This window comes from Melitaea cinxia, chromosome 2 (genome assembly GCF_905220565.1).
Source record: "Melitaea cinxia chromosome 2, ilMelCinx1.1, whole genome shotgun sequence".
Classification (NCBI taxonomy): Eukaryota; Metazoa; Arthropoda; class Insecta; order Lepidoptera; family Nymphalidae; genus Melitaea; species Melitaea cinxia.
In genome coordinates, this window is record NC_059395.1 from 9,859,029 (window position 1) to 9,874,356 (window position 15,328).

General features: G+C 32.1%; 1 protein-coding gene across 1 annotated transcript in view; it reads left to right on the top strand.

Moving 5' to 3' along the window:
* The first annotated feature begins 11,381 nt into the window (after positions 1–11,381).
* Positions 11,382–15,328, top strand: part of LOC123660373 (zinc finger protein ZIC 4) — a 44,321-nt gene continuing 40,374 nt past the window's right edge. Inside the window, exon 1 of the mRNA XM_045595468.1 lies at positions 11,382–12,087. Within this exon, the coding sequence (XP_045451424.1) occupies positions 11,382–12,087 (706 nt within the window). The remainder of the gene's footprint in view (positions 12,088–15,328) is intronic.

Genomic DNA, 15,328 nt, shown 5'->3' on the forward strand with positions numbered 1-15,328 from the left:
TCAATATAAATAGGTAATGTATACGTGTAACCTATATAACATTCTAAATACCCCTACAAGCTTAGAGCTCAAAACTCGACAAGAGAAGCAGCGACTACTACAGCTTATTAAAGTAATCATTAAAATATTTTTCAATTATTGTTCACTATTTGTTAATTAAATTAAACTTGATGTTAAAAATTTTACGTTCACTTCAGAATTTTTGTAACAGTAACGTATAAAATTTCTCATTCAAGTCCAGAAACATTCTTTTACCGTTTATTTATCGAGAATTTTTTGTTCGCACGTGCCTTTGTGGAGACCACATACGAAATTAATTAGCTTCAAGCGTTTAAACCTTAGGGGGGAGAGCTTGTTATGCCATTGAGAAGAATTTTTTTCACTGAAATTTAAATGTTTCAAAGTTTTAACAATGAGGTGGCCATTACAGTCGAGATCGGAACCAGTTCGCTCAAAACAGTCCATAAAACCAATCGTATGAATAAAAAGCTATTACTGTAAACCGATCACGTTAAATCGAGGTAAGCAAAAAGGGTATCGCGTGAGGGAAGTACTTAAAATATATTAAATTAATCACGAATCCGACTCGTGCGGTCTGATCAACGTCCTTCGTTAAAGCATAAGGGCATAAGTGCACTAAAACTGCTCAATAACTGAAACAGTGAACTCTCGCAGCGTTTTACAGAAAGAAGGTGTTTTTATTTCAATGTTGTACGATCCGTAGGCACAGAAAAATCCACTGCTGTTTTATATTATATATGCAACTTTGTGATTTTGTGTATCATAATAAAAGTTTGAGAATTAATTGCGTGTCCGCCCGCACAGTTGCATGCGTTGCAGTAACCAATCCAGCTGCGCTGGCCGGAAGGCGTGCCGCGTCGCACGTGGAATGCAACTTTTTTTACAAAATAATTAGTCCTGACTCGAAACTGGAATATTAAATTAATTACGACAATTATTTACAATCTGTCTTTTTTGACATACTGTCCAAATTATTTTATGTTTATTTCTACAGAAATTCCTACAGGAATTAATTAAAGGAAACAAGGTTGGCTAAAACCTACAACAAGAAGTTTACTCTTTTACCATAAAAGAACAATGTTTTTCTTTTCTTCTAAAAATGATGTTTTCTAGATACCTAATGTATCTAGAAAACATCATAGGTATTTTTAAATGTACAATGAAATCAAAAAATTACCAACATTTACATATATACTAGCTGACTTAGATAGCTGTTGAAATACACAGACCGAAGACCGCGGTCACCAACCCGCCTACCCAGCGTGGTGACTATGGGCAACATACATGAGTTCATGTCATTTTTAGCTGGAACTTGGGGAGGCCTGTATGTCCAGCAGGAGACTGCGATAGGCTTAAGTGATGAGTGAGTGATAGCTGACCCCGCAAACGTTGTTTTTCCATATATGTCATTAACGTCTTGATCCCCCCCCCTTCTTATAACTTAAGGGTATGAAAAAAGACGTGGGCCGATCCTCAAACCTACCCAATGTGCACACAAAATTTCACAAAAATTGGTCTAGCCGTTTCGAAGAAGTACGGTAACTAACATTGTGACACGAGAATTTTATACATAAGATGAACTCATGTATATATTTTTAATTCCCAAACTTCTAAAAATAACAAGCAATGGATATTGGGCAAAAGCTTTACAACAAAACGCAGCGTGATATGTATTAAGCGAAAAGTGACAACATGTGTTTTTCTTCCCACAGGAAAGTACATTAGTTGAAACATTTTCCGCTCACAGCTATCCTTGTCTTATAAGCACGATGGCCGGATTGCGAAAAAGTATAACCAAATGGAGCGCCCTCGTAGATAGAGCGATGCTTTCAACGTAAATCCAACACGGAGAAATATTCTACGCTACGCTACTATTGAAAATCGCAGCGCTCTTTCAATTCTAACTAGTAGAAGGTATAAGCGAGACAGAGATAGCAATGGTTTCTTCGTTTCGCCTCGGGGCCGGCATCATTGGGCGAAAAAGCTTACTTCGTCCCGCCTTTTCTCGATGCGTAGGGCTACGTTCGCTCCTTTAGTCCCATAGCATTTACAAAATATTTTCTAAGAAGGATGATGTCGGCTGTGGCAAGGGGCGTCGTCGCGGGAGCCCGCAGTCATGCTGAGAACCTCAGCGGAGACGGAGGACACGTGTCGCGCTTATCAACGTTACGAGAAAAAATTGCCGTGTGACGATTCGATCGAAAAACCGATGTCGTTGAAGACTTGGTCCCGTACTGAAGCCACCTTTGGAATATTTACTACATCTTTGCATTTATAACGACACGCCATTAGTGATAACGAATTGTAAATCTAGTTTCATGAGAATACTGAAATTTAGTTTTATATTTCGTAGGACGTTCAGTGAAGTGACCTAAACTGTGCCGGAAGACGTACCCAAAATAAACGTGTTTTGGTTTTTTTAGGTGTTTCACAAGTTCATTATTTTAAAAACAATCTCAGTTAAAGAGCTAAACTAAGTGTACCCAGTGTTTACAGTGTGAGATTTTTTTTAAATTATTTTATAAATACAAACAAGGTAATTCATATAATGTTTATATACATATTATTTTTTTATTTACATTTTATTGTGACATGATTGCGATTTGTAACCATTACAAATAGTGAAGTAGGTACACAAGGCATTATGGCTAGTTAGCTATTTCTTCTATAATTTACAAGAAACTGGAACAACCTTAAGTTACTCTATTTTTCACAGTAGGTATAGTTAGTTACAATGGAGGGCGGCGCAAGACCTAAACTTATTGTAGGTCAAGTACATTTTGTTAGGCCCTCTGACAGCGCAACAGCACAGGGGTTTATATAATTGTTAGTGTTTGCTCGGAAACGTAAAAAACCGACGTCAATTACATCGACAATTAGGTAATACAAAGTAGGTAAATGAAAAATACTCATTTGGTACGTGAACGAAAAAATGCAACCACATGACAAGCATTAGCTTTTAATTACAAAAAGAATCATCGAAATCGGTACAACCAGTAAAAAGCTATGAGGTATAAGCTTTGAGGTATAACTTAAAAAAAATGTAGATATATCAATTTTTCGATATTTTATCTAATTATTTATTATAAAAAAAAATTGCGTGCACTTTTGGATTTTCCCTAGTTTTTCTTAATTTTATTTCAGCTTTGAGGCGCGAGGCCTTTTGTACGTTGATTCTGTGAGCGGTGGCCCCCACAACCCGCGCTTTACGCCGCCTTTGGTTAGTTATACACTTATATCATATATAATTATTAAGTAAAAATTTATTTCATATAGTTAAATTTTAATGAATTATTATATTATTAACGTCTACAATGTTTTAATACCTAATTTTTTTATAAAGACAACATATCTAAAGGATAGTATTAACACTATTCCTATACCTAGGTAATGTGTTAAGTATTTTATTTATTTTTAAAAGCAATTGCAATTTCAAAATGTGTAATTATTTATATATAAGTACTAAGTTATTTAAAAGTGATATTTATTTGCAAGAGCACATTTTATACATATACAAAACAAACATACATAATTATGAAATAAAACTTAAAATTTAATTATTTTTTCTTGTTATTATAAACTCGTTTCAATATACGTTTAGCTCATAAAACAATAAAATTAATTTGATAAATATTCACGTTATTTTATATAATTACGGTGGAGCTCTACTAAATAATAATAATACCTATCGCCGGCGGCATCGGTGCCAGTTAGATACTAAGAGTAAGATTTATAAGAAAATATTTCTAAGTATAATTTTTTAAATTACAATTCAAAGACGAAAAACACAACAAAATAAATTCAAATAGTGCTTTTTTATACTGTCTTTTTTATATTTAATAAAATTCGAATAAATTTTACAATAATAAAAATGAAATCGTAACCGAATATATTATTAAATATAAATATTTCTTTATAAAATAAAAATAAAAGAGCTGTATAATTTAAAATATATTAAAATATTTGGTGAGCATTTTTTAAATTCTTTTATAACTTCAGGTAGGTGTACATTTAAAAATACTAGATTAGAATAATATTATATAATATAAAAATCATGTATGAGTTTAACAAAAATTTATTACAATCTTTAATTTTTCTTTGGAAAGCATATATATTATAACATAAAATATGCAAAATTCGTTAGTTTCTATTTATAAAAACTGAAGCACTTTTACTTTTAGGAATTAAATTTTAATAAATATACACTAGGCTAAAACGTTGGCAGTATAAAAAGAATTATTTTCGAAATAGCTGTAAAATAAGAAGTTATTCACTTTTATTAGATAAACAATAGTCAATTTGTACTCTAAAGGGCCGCTAGTAGGAAAGTTTTGGAGTAGTTCTGATTTCTTTCATTCTATATGTATTTTGGAGTGCTAAATCCGAATCTGAGGTTTGCGGACAAAATTTCATGGCGCAACCTTGAAAAAATCGCAATAAAGAAAAAAAAGTGCCTTTTACCGGTTTTTTTGCCTAGAACTCGAAAATTATTAAATTTCAGTAAATGATTTGTGTACAAAAATTAAAGTACTTAAAATACTCTACAAATGTCACTATTTGATTTTGATTTGTTTTATTTTGTTAGAGTCCTATCTTTTTTGATACTGATTTTTTTTGCGATTTTTTTAATGTTGTGTCACCAAATTTTGTCGACAAACCTCAGTTTCAGATTCAGCACCTTAAAATACATATAGAATGAAAGAAATCAAACTACCCCAAAACAGTCCTAGTAAAAACACAATTTAACTGTGTAAAATTTTTTTTCAAAATAAGGATTAATAGTAAAACGTCGATTCAATTTTTTTTTGGTGTTTCTTTTAGTGCGCTATTGTCAGGATTTATTAGGTCAGGACTACTATTCAAAGCTATTAAGAAGTTAAAATTAATGTTCCAAAAATTTTGTTTGAGAGACCACGTGATTCGATGCATAATTATTTTTATGCTCTAGTTCTATGTATTGTATCTTTATACATAACTAATAACTTAATAATAACTTTATCTAAAACACTGACTTTTTAAACATAAAATAGTTATGAAATTCCGAAGAAAAAAATTTATAAACAAAAAATATAAACCTAATAATAATATAAACAACACGTTAACATCAATGAAATTATTACAAAAACAACAAAGATAATAATAAAACAACATGATAACAACTGAAATAAACATGATAAACAAACAAACACTTTTAAATATCTATTTAAAAATGGATAAAACAAAAATTATAAACCAAATGTTAACAGCGATCAAACGACAACAATAATAATTTGTTACAGTTAATTGTTTCCTGATTTACCTTTACACACATATTCTGTTTTTGTACCTAAAAGGTATTTAATATCTTAACCCTATTGGGAGTTACGATAAAAAATATTGTTTCTAAAATTAATCCGCTTAAACAAACAAACCCTTTTCAATATTAAATATACTTAGTACATATGTATGTTATAATTATGAACAATAAGTATGTTAACAACAATTAAACGACTACAACATAGAATTGTTAGAATTTGTACATACTTCATTTATTTATCTGCAATAGGTTTTCAGTTGCTACGAGTAGATATATAAAAATCTCTACTAACTTGAATCTAATATTATAAAAATTCTATATATGTCTAGCTGTAACAGAGTTACTTCTAAAACCCAACAGTTAGCACTTGAAATTGTCACAGTTTATATATAATAATATTAGGATAATTATTTAATTATGAAATTCGTCATATAATGATAATATTATATATGATGACGAGCCATTTAAAGATGTTTTTATATTTCTTTTAAAAGTCGCCAGTTCTAATAAAAATGTAAGCAGTAAAAAAATAATGGCATTACGTGAATCCAATGTATGATTGCCAAGCGTTCTATTTTCTTAGGGCACGTCCTTGTTTTTACGGTTCATAAAGTGTTATGACCAAGTTTTTAATTAGCTCCCATTAGACTAAATTAGTTATATAATGATTGCTTAATCCACAAATAATAAAATATAGAAAAAAAAAATTAATACGATGATATTTCAACAAGAGTCGCTTTCCTATTTTTTTATTATATGTAGTTTTGTGTATATTTTTATAAAACTAGAAAATTCAATTTTACGATAATTTACGGTTACTTTTCCTCTCCTCTTCGTCGTACCTTGATGTTGCATAGCTTATAAAAATCATTTTACACACATGTACATAAACACTTATTCAAATTATTTTGTAATTGTTATGTTGTTATTTGTGTTGATGAGATATGGGTAGATATTAGTAGATATAGTTCTTTTTTCTTTACTGTTCTCTTAATCTATTTTTTTTTTTTATAAATACTCTTTAATAGTTAATTCAGGGAGTAATTTTCAAAATAAGTCATTACTGAATTAAAACTATTTAAACAAAAATTTTCAAATGGTTGTCCAATTCAGTAGCTGTTGAATATTTTAAATTTTAAAAATTACATAACATCACAGATGAACGTTTAAATATGACGTAGGTAGAATTGTGGAAAAGTAAACTGCTTTTGAAAATTACCTCTTGATATAAAGATTTGCACCTTGCTTGTTTCTGTTTTTCTGATTAACAAAGTAAAAATATAGTAAACATATAGTGCATGAGACGTAACACCACTGGTATAAATACCAAACTAACAAGTGTTTAAACGTCCAATCGAGTCACTCACTGGCTTGTATAGAAAAATATTTTTGATTGTCTGTTCCTATAGGTACTTTTTTACTATTTGAATATATGGCGTCGTCTGTTATTATTATATTTAAAAATAATAAGTCTACCTTGATTTTTCTTAAATGTATTCTATCCATGATAATATATGATAAGATATGATATGATAAGATATGATAAGATATGATATGATAAGATATGATAAGATATGATATGATAAGATAAAACGAACGTAGTATTTTTACTACGAGTATCCCGTCCCGGGTATATTTTAAATCACAGCCACTGTGATAGTAAAAGTCTTGTCATATACCCAGTGTGACAAGTACCCAGTACGACTTTTTTATGTAATTAGATCGACAAACAAGCGTACGGCCGGCCCACCTGATGGTAAGCGATTACCGTAGCTTATGGACGTCTGCGACACTATTGCCGACCCCATCCCCAATCCCCCCAGGAGCTCTGATTAACTTACTCACCAACAGGAACACAACACTGCTTGAAAACAGTGTTATTTAACTGTGATCTTCTGTAAGGTCGAGGTACTACCCCGCAGCCGGACTGCTTCATATTTTCAGCAGGAAATTTCCTGCTGTGCCCTACTGTGTGTCATTACAATTTAGCTATTTAAAAATAATTGGTTGTAGTTTTCAAAATGAACTATCTTATTACTAACTTAGCTAATAATCAAGCTCTTTTTATAATAAAACTACAGTTAATTGGTAAAGACATACATTATTTATGTGCAAGTAGTTTGCACATATTTACTTCTATCCCGCATAGTTATTATGTTTACTTTATTGAAATATTTTTTTATGATACAGAAACTATATCTTTAATGTAGAACAATATTATAAAAAAATGTATAAATAACAGTTATTCAACATTATAAGGTATTAATTGTATAGATTATTTTATTAAAAAGATACCAACAGATATTGACATCAAGAAAGTTGTGTACGAGTTCACGGAGCGGCAGTGGTTTGACTCAAACAAGACCTACCTGCAGATAAAAAAGGTATTTTTTTTTTTTAATTTTGTATCCAATCTATTTTCTTTTTTGTGTGTACAGTAAAGTTTTAATAAATAAAAATAAATAATATTTTCAATGATTATTATAAAAAGAAGTTTGTTTAAAAAAAATGTAAGTCAAGTAATGATGTATATGATTCTAGATTCTAGAATATAATATAACATTATATTTACATTGATAGATATACGTATAATTTACAAGATTGTGATCAGATTAAGATTAAGATGTACTCATTGAAATGATAATGAAACACTGATGCGTTGACGCAACGGTCACAGCACTGGTTTGTGGCGGGCGCTGGCGGTTGCGGGTTCGATCCCCAGTCATGAAAGATTTGTATTAGCCATACAGGTGTTTGCCATGGTCTGGGTGTTAGTGCAGCCGTCGGTCCCGGTTGTTATCATGCACGCCTGATAGCGATCGTTACTCATAGTAAGAAATATATCCGCCAACTTGCATTGGAGCAGCATGGTGGATTGAGCTCTGATCCTTCTCCTAAATAAGGGCAGTGGGATATTATAGGCCGAAGCGCGATTGTATGGATATGGTAAGCCATGGTCTGAAAAGGTATAGTATTGCATGGTATGATATGGTATTATATTACCATACCGATATACTGATGATTGGTACGCTATCATTATAATGGTACCAAATAAATATATACGCAGATGTCAAACTATATTGTGTCAAAAAGCAACCTTATTCTTCCACGTCCAAAATGTAAGAATTACAGACATAAAAGATGGGTAAATGTATAATTACACCAAAGGTTGCGGGTTCGATTCCCGCTTGGGATGGTCATTTGTATGCATACATAGATTTTTTCCTGTCTGGATGTCTGTCCTAGTAAGTCTTCTCATAGTGCTTCAGAGAACTCGTAAAGCTGTCTAGGTTGATATCACAACTAATACCGATCACTATTCATAGTAAAAAATATGTCCGCCAACCTGCAGTGGATCAGCGTGTTGGATTAAGATTCGATTCTTCGTCGTATGTCAGCTTTATTGCTTTATCAAATTCTAGTCAGTCTTAAAAGTTCTTCCTTTTTTTAACGTAATTTAAAATATTTAATGAGAGGAATAGTTACGTAACTAAGAAAAAAGTAAATAAGGATAAAAAATCAAAAAAGAAACCCAAAATGAAGCAATAATGATCGTTTCACTTTAATTTGAATGTATGTTTATGTGTTTTACGTGCTTGCTTTTATTTTCTTTTAAGTAGCTTAGACTGGTGTCAGTACACATGATTGCATGCATTCTGACCTATTTATGATTTGCTAATTAGACAACCAATATCGTACACACACATACACCCACGCATCATTTAGTTTACTTATTTTAATGACGCACTTTTCACGACGTCTTTGTTTTATCACAGAAATGTAAAAATCAGTCATCCTATTAGCATTTTGTGCATATAGTAGTCCTGGACTCTTATTATTAATTAAGATATTTTAAATATTATTTAGAATAGCCAAGTATAAAAGCTCTGAAAATAACCCTTTTTGTATTCGCATCACCTCTTAGCATTTTGGTTACAATTTACTAATATTATAAAATTTTATCCAACTGGAACCAATTAGAATCTATTAGAATAGTTTCTATTAAAGCAATTCTAAGTTAAGAAACTACATCACGGTTTTATACTACATAACACTACACTAAATTACATAGCTTCCAAACTTGCACTTCAATCCAATGCATGATTCTCACAGACTGAAAGGAGTAGTGTAGTATAAATGGAAGAGAGTACATGAAAGTTCACGACATCATTATGAATAAAATTTTAATTTATTCATAATTATGACATGAAGACTTTAAAAAGTTAAGAAACACCATATGCGTAAATAATTTTAATATATTATATAATGTATACACAATTGTAAATCTAATGTCCGAATAAAGGTTTTTATTTTTTTTTTTATATTATCTTCCAACGTTTTAGCCTTCAGCTGTACCAAAAATATGGAACGTCAATGAACTTCGTCGATAAAGCCTATCCCTTAATATTTTATTCAACTTAGAAACCCCTAATAAAAACTAGCATTTTTCAATAGTAATAATACAATAATGTTCAACGCCACTAGTTATAATATTTTTTCACTTCCTAAAAACAGGGATAAAACGACATTTTCTAAAAATCAATCCTAGCCAATCCTTTATCTCCCCCGAAACCTCCTATATACTAAATTTTATGAAAATCGTTGGAGCCGTTTCCGAGATTCAGATTATATATATATGTATACAAGAATTGTTCGCTTAATAGTATTAGATTATATACCAAAATTTGAGAACAGTAAATATAAAAAAATTAAAAAATTTGCAAGGGTGCAAGACGTACCAACATAAGAGATTTTTAAATAGCATCGCTTGACTCAGATATGGATCCTTTCATGTAATGTGATTAAAAGCTAAATCCATGAAAGTATAGCAAATATTCTGCTGCAGCTATTTTAGCTGTGAAATAAACGAAATCCTATTTGCAGTCTTATAATCGTTAACATTTTCAGGTGGGTGGACTTACGAGATTTATTTTGTTTAACGAAATGTCAAAATTGCAGTAATCCTATTTCTCGACGTCTGCGAGTGGGGATCTGTCAACCCGTTCTTTTGTGATGAAGCGGTTCCACAGCGGGAAGCCGTAGATAATAAAGATTAGATGAATATCTCAAAAAATGACATTGTTTAACCGACTCAGGTAGGTTCCCACTTTGACATGGATAATGCAAAAAGATGGACTATTCTTAACAATGTAAAAACAAAGTTATTTACTGTAATGCGAGTATTTCCGAGATTTTTAAACCAATACAAGTATTGATTGATTGATAAGAATTTACTTTGTACCATTTTTTTAATCGACCCATTACGGAACTACGTGTCTATGTAGGAAGAGTTTCCTTATTCGTAATTTTCTTTCATACTGATTTTTTTTTATTTTTTTTTTTTTGTTAATTGCCAGTTATATACCTAGATGAATGGAAATGAAATTAATTTAGATTCACAGCTATTAATTGACTATTACTGTTAAAGAATTTAAGTTTTCTAAAACTTAAGTTAGTTAAAAACTAAAATAGATACCTATGTATGTCTCTCCACTTCTAGCCACGTAAAACGGGTTTTATCATTCATAAAACTTTTTTAATAAACCATCAATGCTAAAGTCCGTAATAAAAGAGATTGGAGCTTGTCTAACAAATAAACTAAAATTAAATATACACGAATACAATTGGAATTTTTGTCTCAGGCGTATAAAAATGTCCTATAAATTTACCCACAGTTTAATTTAATGTCCAAAAGTACCTGCCTCACTTTTTTTTTTATTATAAATAAACGTTCGATGCCGGTTATGGGTGCTCGAATGTGTAATATTATTTTGAGAAATGGCCTTAAATTTGTCCCGAGAGGTTACGATCACCTTGGTTCAAGATTGGATACATATTTTACCCTACTTATACGGGGAATGTTAGAGCGAATCTAATTTTATTAAAGTGTAATAATTAATTTACTAATCGTATTTTATTTCTTTATAACAGGTCAATGTCAAAATGTAGAAGAATATAAAAGTTAAGTAAAGAAACGGAGTGAGCGATAAAAGTAAAACTTTTACGGTCTCTGTGACCATCGATTAGACAGACACGTCGCTAGCGGGGTGCACCTGCCGTGTGGATGGTGTCGAGCCAATGGGGCTATGCATCGGTACCGGCCTCACCTGCCATGAACCATTTCCTCGATACGAACCATGCTCATCTCGCCTCCTATGGACTTAAGATGTCGCCGCAGCCGGCATGCGGCGTCGGCCCGCAGCACCGTGCGGCTGCGCCGCATCCGCCGCCACACCACCCACCTCCCTACCAGCCGTACTCTCTACACCCGTACCAGGCGGGATACTTACGAGAATATGGTGGATGTGGTGAACTATTCGCCCAGCAACAATTAGAACAGGGGCACTGGGATTGGCGTGGAGATGTACATTATCAGGGTGGAGTTTCACCAATCGTTCCTCACACACACGGCAATGCACCGCGGGTATTTTATCGGTATGCACGCGCACCACCACGACGAGACATGCGTTGCCAATGGCTTGACCCCGAACAACCTCCACCGCGAAAACTGTGCAATAAACTGTTCTCAAGTATGCACGAAATAGTTACGCACTTAACAGTGGAGCACGTCGGTGGGCCGGAGTGTACAACACATGCTTGTTTTTGGCAAGGCTGCTCGCGAAATGGAAGGCCGTTTAAAGCAAAGTATAAACTGGTGAATCATATACGCGTTCATACAGGAGAGAAGCCTTTTCCGTGTCCCTTTCCAGGTTGCGGAAAAGTATTCGCTAGATCGGAAAATCTCAAGATACATAAAAGGACTCACACAGGTATGTCATACGTATAACTAAAATTTTAAGTATTTGTTTATTTCATATTAGCTATTGGCGTAGTTTAAAATGATGCTGCATGTCTTGTGATGCTGCTTGTGGGTTCGATTCCCACCTCACGTCTAGTTGTAATGTATATATACATTATGTATGTCAGTATTCACTGTATATAGTGCTTGCACGTGTCTAAAAAAATATATTAGCCAGTACTAAAACACAATCATTAATTGCTTAAGTAAGAAATAGACTGTATGTGTATTTTTAAAAAGATATATTTATTTATTCATTAATTACAATTAGAATTATTTTAAAGATCGTAATTTTTTTCACCATTAATTTTAAATGCATGTCTTTTAATAAATCTAAAGTTGAGTTTAACTAAATCTCGTTTATCTAAAATTTACAACCAATAACTGTCATCGTATAGTAAGACGTCGACACCATTTGATTGTGCGTACTAGATCCGGCAAAACATTCATTTCTCATTAATTCATAATCAAACGCCCCCCGCGGCTGCGCCTGTTAGCTGTGGCTTTATAGATGCTCACTGTCGCGATATATTTGATACACCACAACAATATATAACTGGACCAATACAATGGCAACAGTTTTTAATACAAACGATCTGCCCCAAATATCTATGTCACACATTTGGGGCACAAACAAAATGTTTAACGGGCGTCTTCTAATAAAATTGGTCATCTTGTGGAGTCCGTTTCTCGGTATGGTCTATCGACAAAAGTCGTTCGAGACAGGGCTCCATTTTCAATTTATTATAAGTGTAAAGATTCATCGGTATTGTATACAGTGAAATAAAAAAATACGCCATAAATTAAAATGTCCAGTTTCTTCGACTCGCTTCCTCGAGTTCCTCTCTCTCGCACACTAGATTGTAGGCAATGTGTTGGTTCATAAACTTTAAGTTTCGATTTTCGAGTGAGTATAGGTCCAGGAATTCGTTTGGCCTGTCAAAATGTAAGAACATCTGCTATTATATTTTTTTTAATTTAACAGTTACGCGTTGCGTTCAAACTTTTGTCCAATGCCTCCGTCAGCTATTATCATATGGGTCCATGAATAGAAAAGTTTTTTTTTCGTGGCATAGTTAAAAGATTTATTTTATGGTTTTCTATAAATTACGAATGAGTGTCCGCTAAGCAGCAGCGAACTGGAAGTCTGTGGCAGTAATAAACATTAATTAGTTGAGCCCTAATAATATCAGTGTTACAAAGCTTAGCAATAAAAAATCTTTTTTATGTATGATTTGAGAACCCACTCAACTTAATTATCTACATTAATTGTCTTTGATATTTTAGTTTTAGTTTGTTTATGTAAAATACATATATCGTAAGATTTTCACTTACTCATTAATAAATATTCGACGTATTTGTTTCCATTGTTAAAATTAAAAAGATCATTCTAACCTTTAAAATGATTATTGCTATCTTATGATTCATGTAATAAATAAAAATAAATAAATAAATAAATGTAAATTTGTTTATAAGAAGCTTAAAAAGAAATAGATTAGAATTTAAATTGGATTTAGTAAACTCTTTTTTTTTCTTATTTATACTCCAATGATGGTTTTATTTACTCTCTCGTGTCTTAATTTCGTGTCAACTCATAAAAATCGAAGAAATATCTCTAATAACAACATGTAATGTGCATTATTAGGTACATAATATGTGATATCTGAAAGGTGCGAATGTTTTTTCAAATGTATAATATGTAGTCATAAAATATGTCATAAATATATGACATCGTTCTAATAATAAACTGAAATATTCAAAAGAAAGTCTTGACGATACGATAGCAGAAGACAGTAGGTTTTATATCGAAGTCTTAATTCAAAATCGTTCTATTAATAATAAAAAAAATTAAAAATTTCTGTGTTTTTATGTATTTACGGGTTCATTATAAAATACATATCGTTTCCAAGTTATATTAGGATTGTAATCTTGACCGCACCGATTAATATCATTCGTATCTTCTCCTTTGTGCGTTACATTGCCAAAATCGTGTATGACATTTTTGACACAATTAAAAACTTAAATTTAAATGTATTAATGAATTATTTGTTGTGGTTTATATTTACACTAAATATAAACCACAAGGACATTTTTAAAAATGACTGTGACGTGATTCAGTCTGTAACATCCCACCGCTGAGCATAAGCGGCTTTCTCCATGTACAAGGAAGGTTGGAGCTTAATCCACCACAATGCTCCACTGCGGGTTGGTGGATATATTCGTAAGTCGACTAACAATCGCTATCTTAACGTGCTCTCTGAGGCACGGCACCAACAAGGACAGACTTCAAGACCGGAAAGAAATATTTGTACAAATACAAGTATCTATCCTGAGTCGGGATCGTAGGAGGTCGGTGTTTTAGGAGAGTACACGCACCACTAAACCAGAGCTGGATGTTATTTTTAAAAGTAATTATCACTAAGTATACCTAATCTTAAAAAAAAAAACAAATATAGTCCATTGAAAAGTTACATTTGGGGTTGGGTTTGTCTGAGGACGCAAGTTTATTTTAGGGAGTTAGTGTTAAGGGAAACCCAAGTTTGTGGGGTTGTAAGCCTTATCCCAAGGGCGCCATCGTGGAAAAAGAGGTTTAAATGTTTTTTGTGGTTTGTTTGTCAAACTATAAGTCTCACAAAAAATATGTATATAATATTTTTTATTGCAAATAAAATTATCAACACCTTTTGTTCAGTAACTTTTAATAGTAGAATTATAAATAATAATTGTGTTTGCAGACAAACGAAAAAAACCGACTTCAATTACATTGACAAGTAATACAACATAGATCGACGAAAAAATAGTCAAGTAACTACGCGTTATCAAAGATTACTCAAAAAATAGTTATCAGATCTCGATAAAATTTAAATGTGACCACATGATAAACATCAGCTTTTGATTAAATTAAAAATTATTGAAATCAGTACACCCAGTAAAAAGTTATTGCGAATTTTCGAGAGTTTCCCTCGATTTCTCTGGGATTCCATCATCAGATCCTGGTTTCCTTATCATAGTACCAAACTAGAGATATCTCCTTTCCAACAAAAAAATAATTATCAAAATCGGTATATCCAGATGAAAGTTATGCGGTATAATACAACGTAGGTCGACGAAAAAAGCGTCAAGTAAAAACGCATTATTAGATATAACTCGAAAAGTAGTTGTTAGATATCAAATAAATTTAAATGGGACCAAATGACACACACCACCTTTTG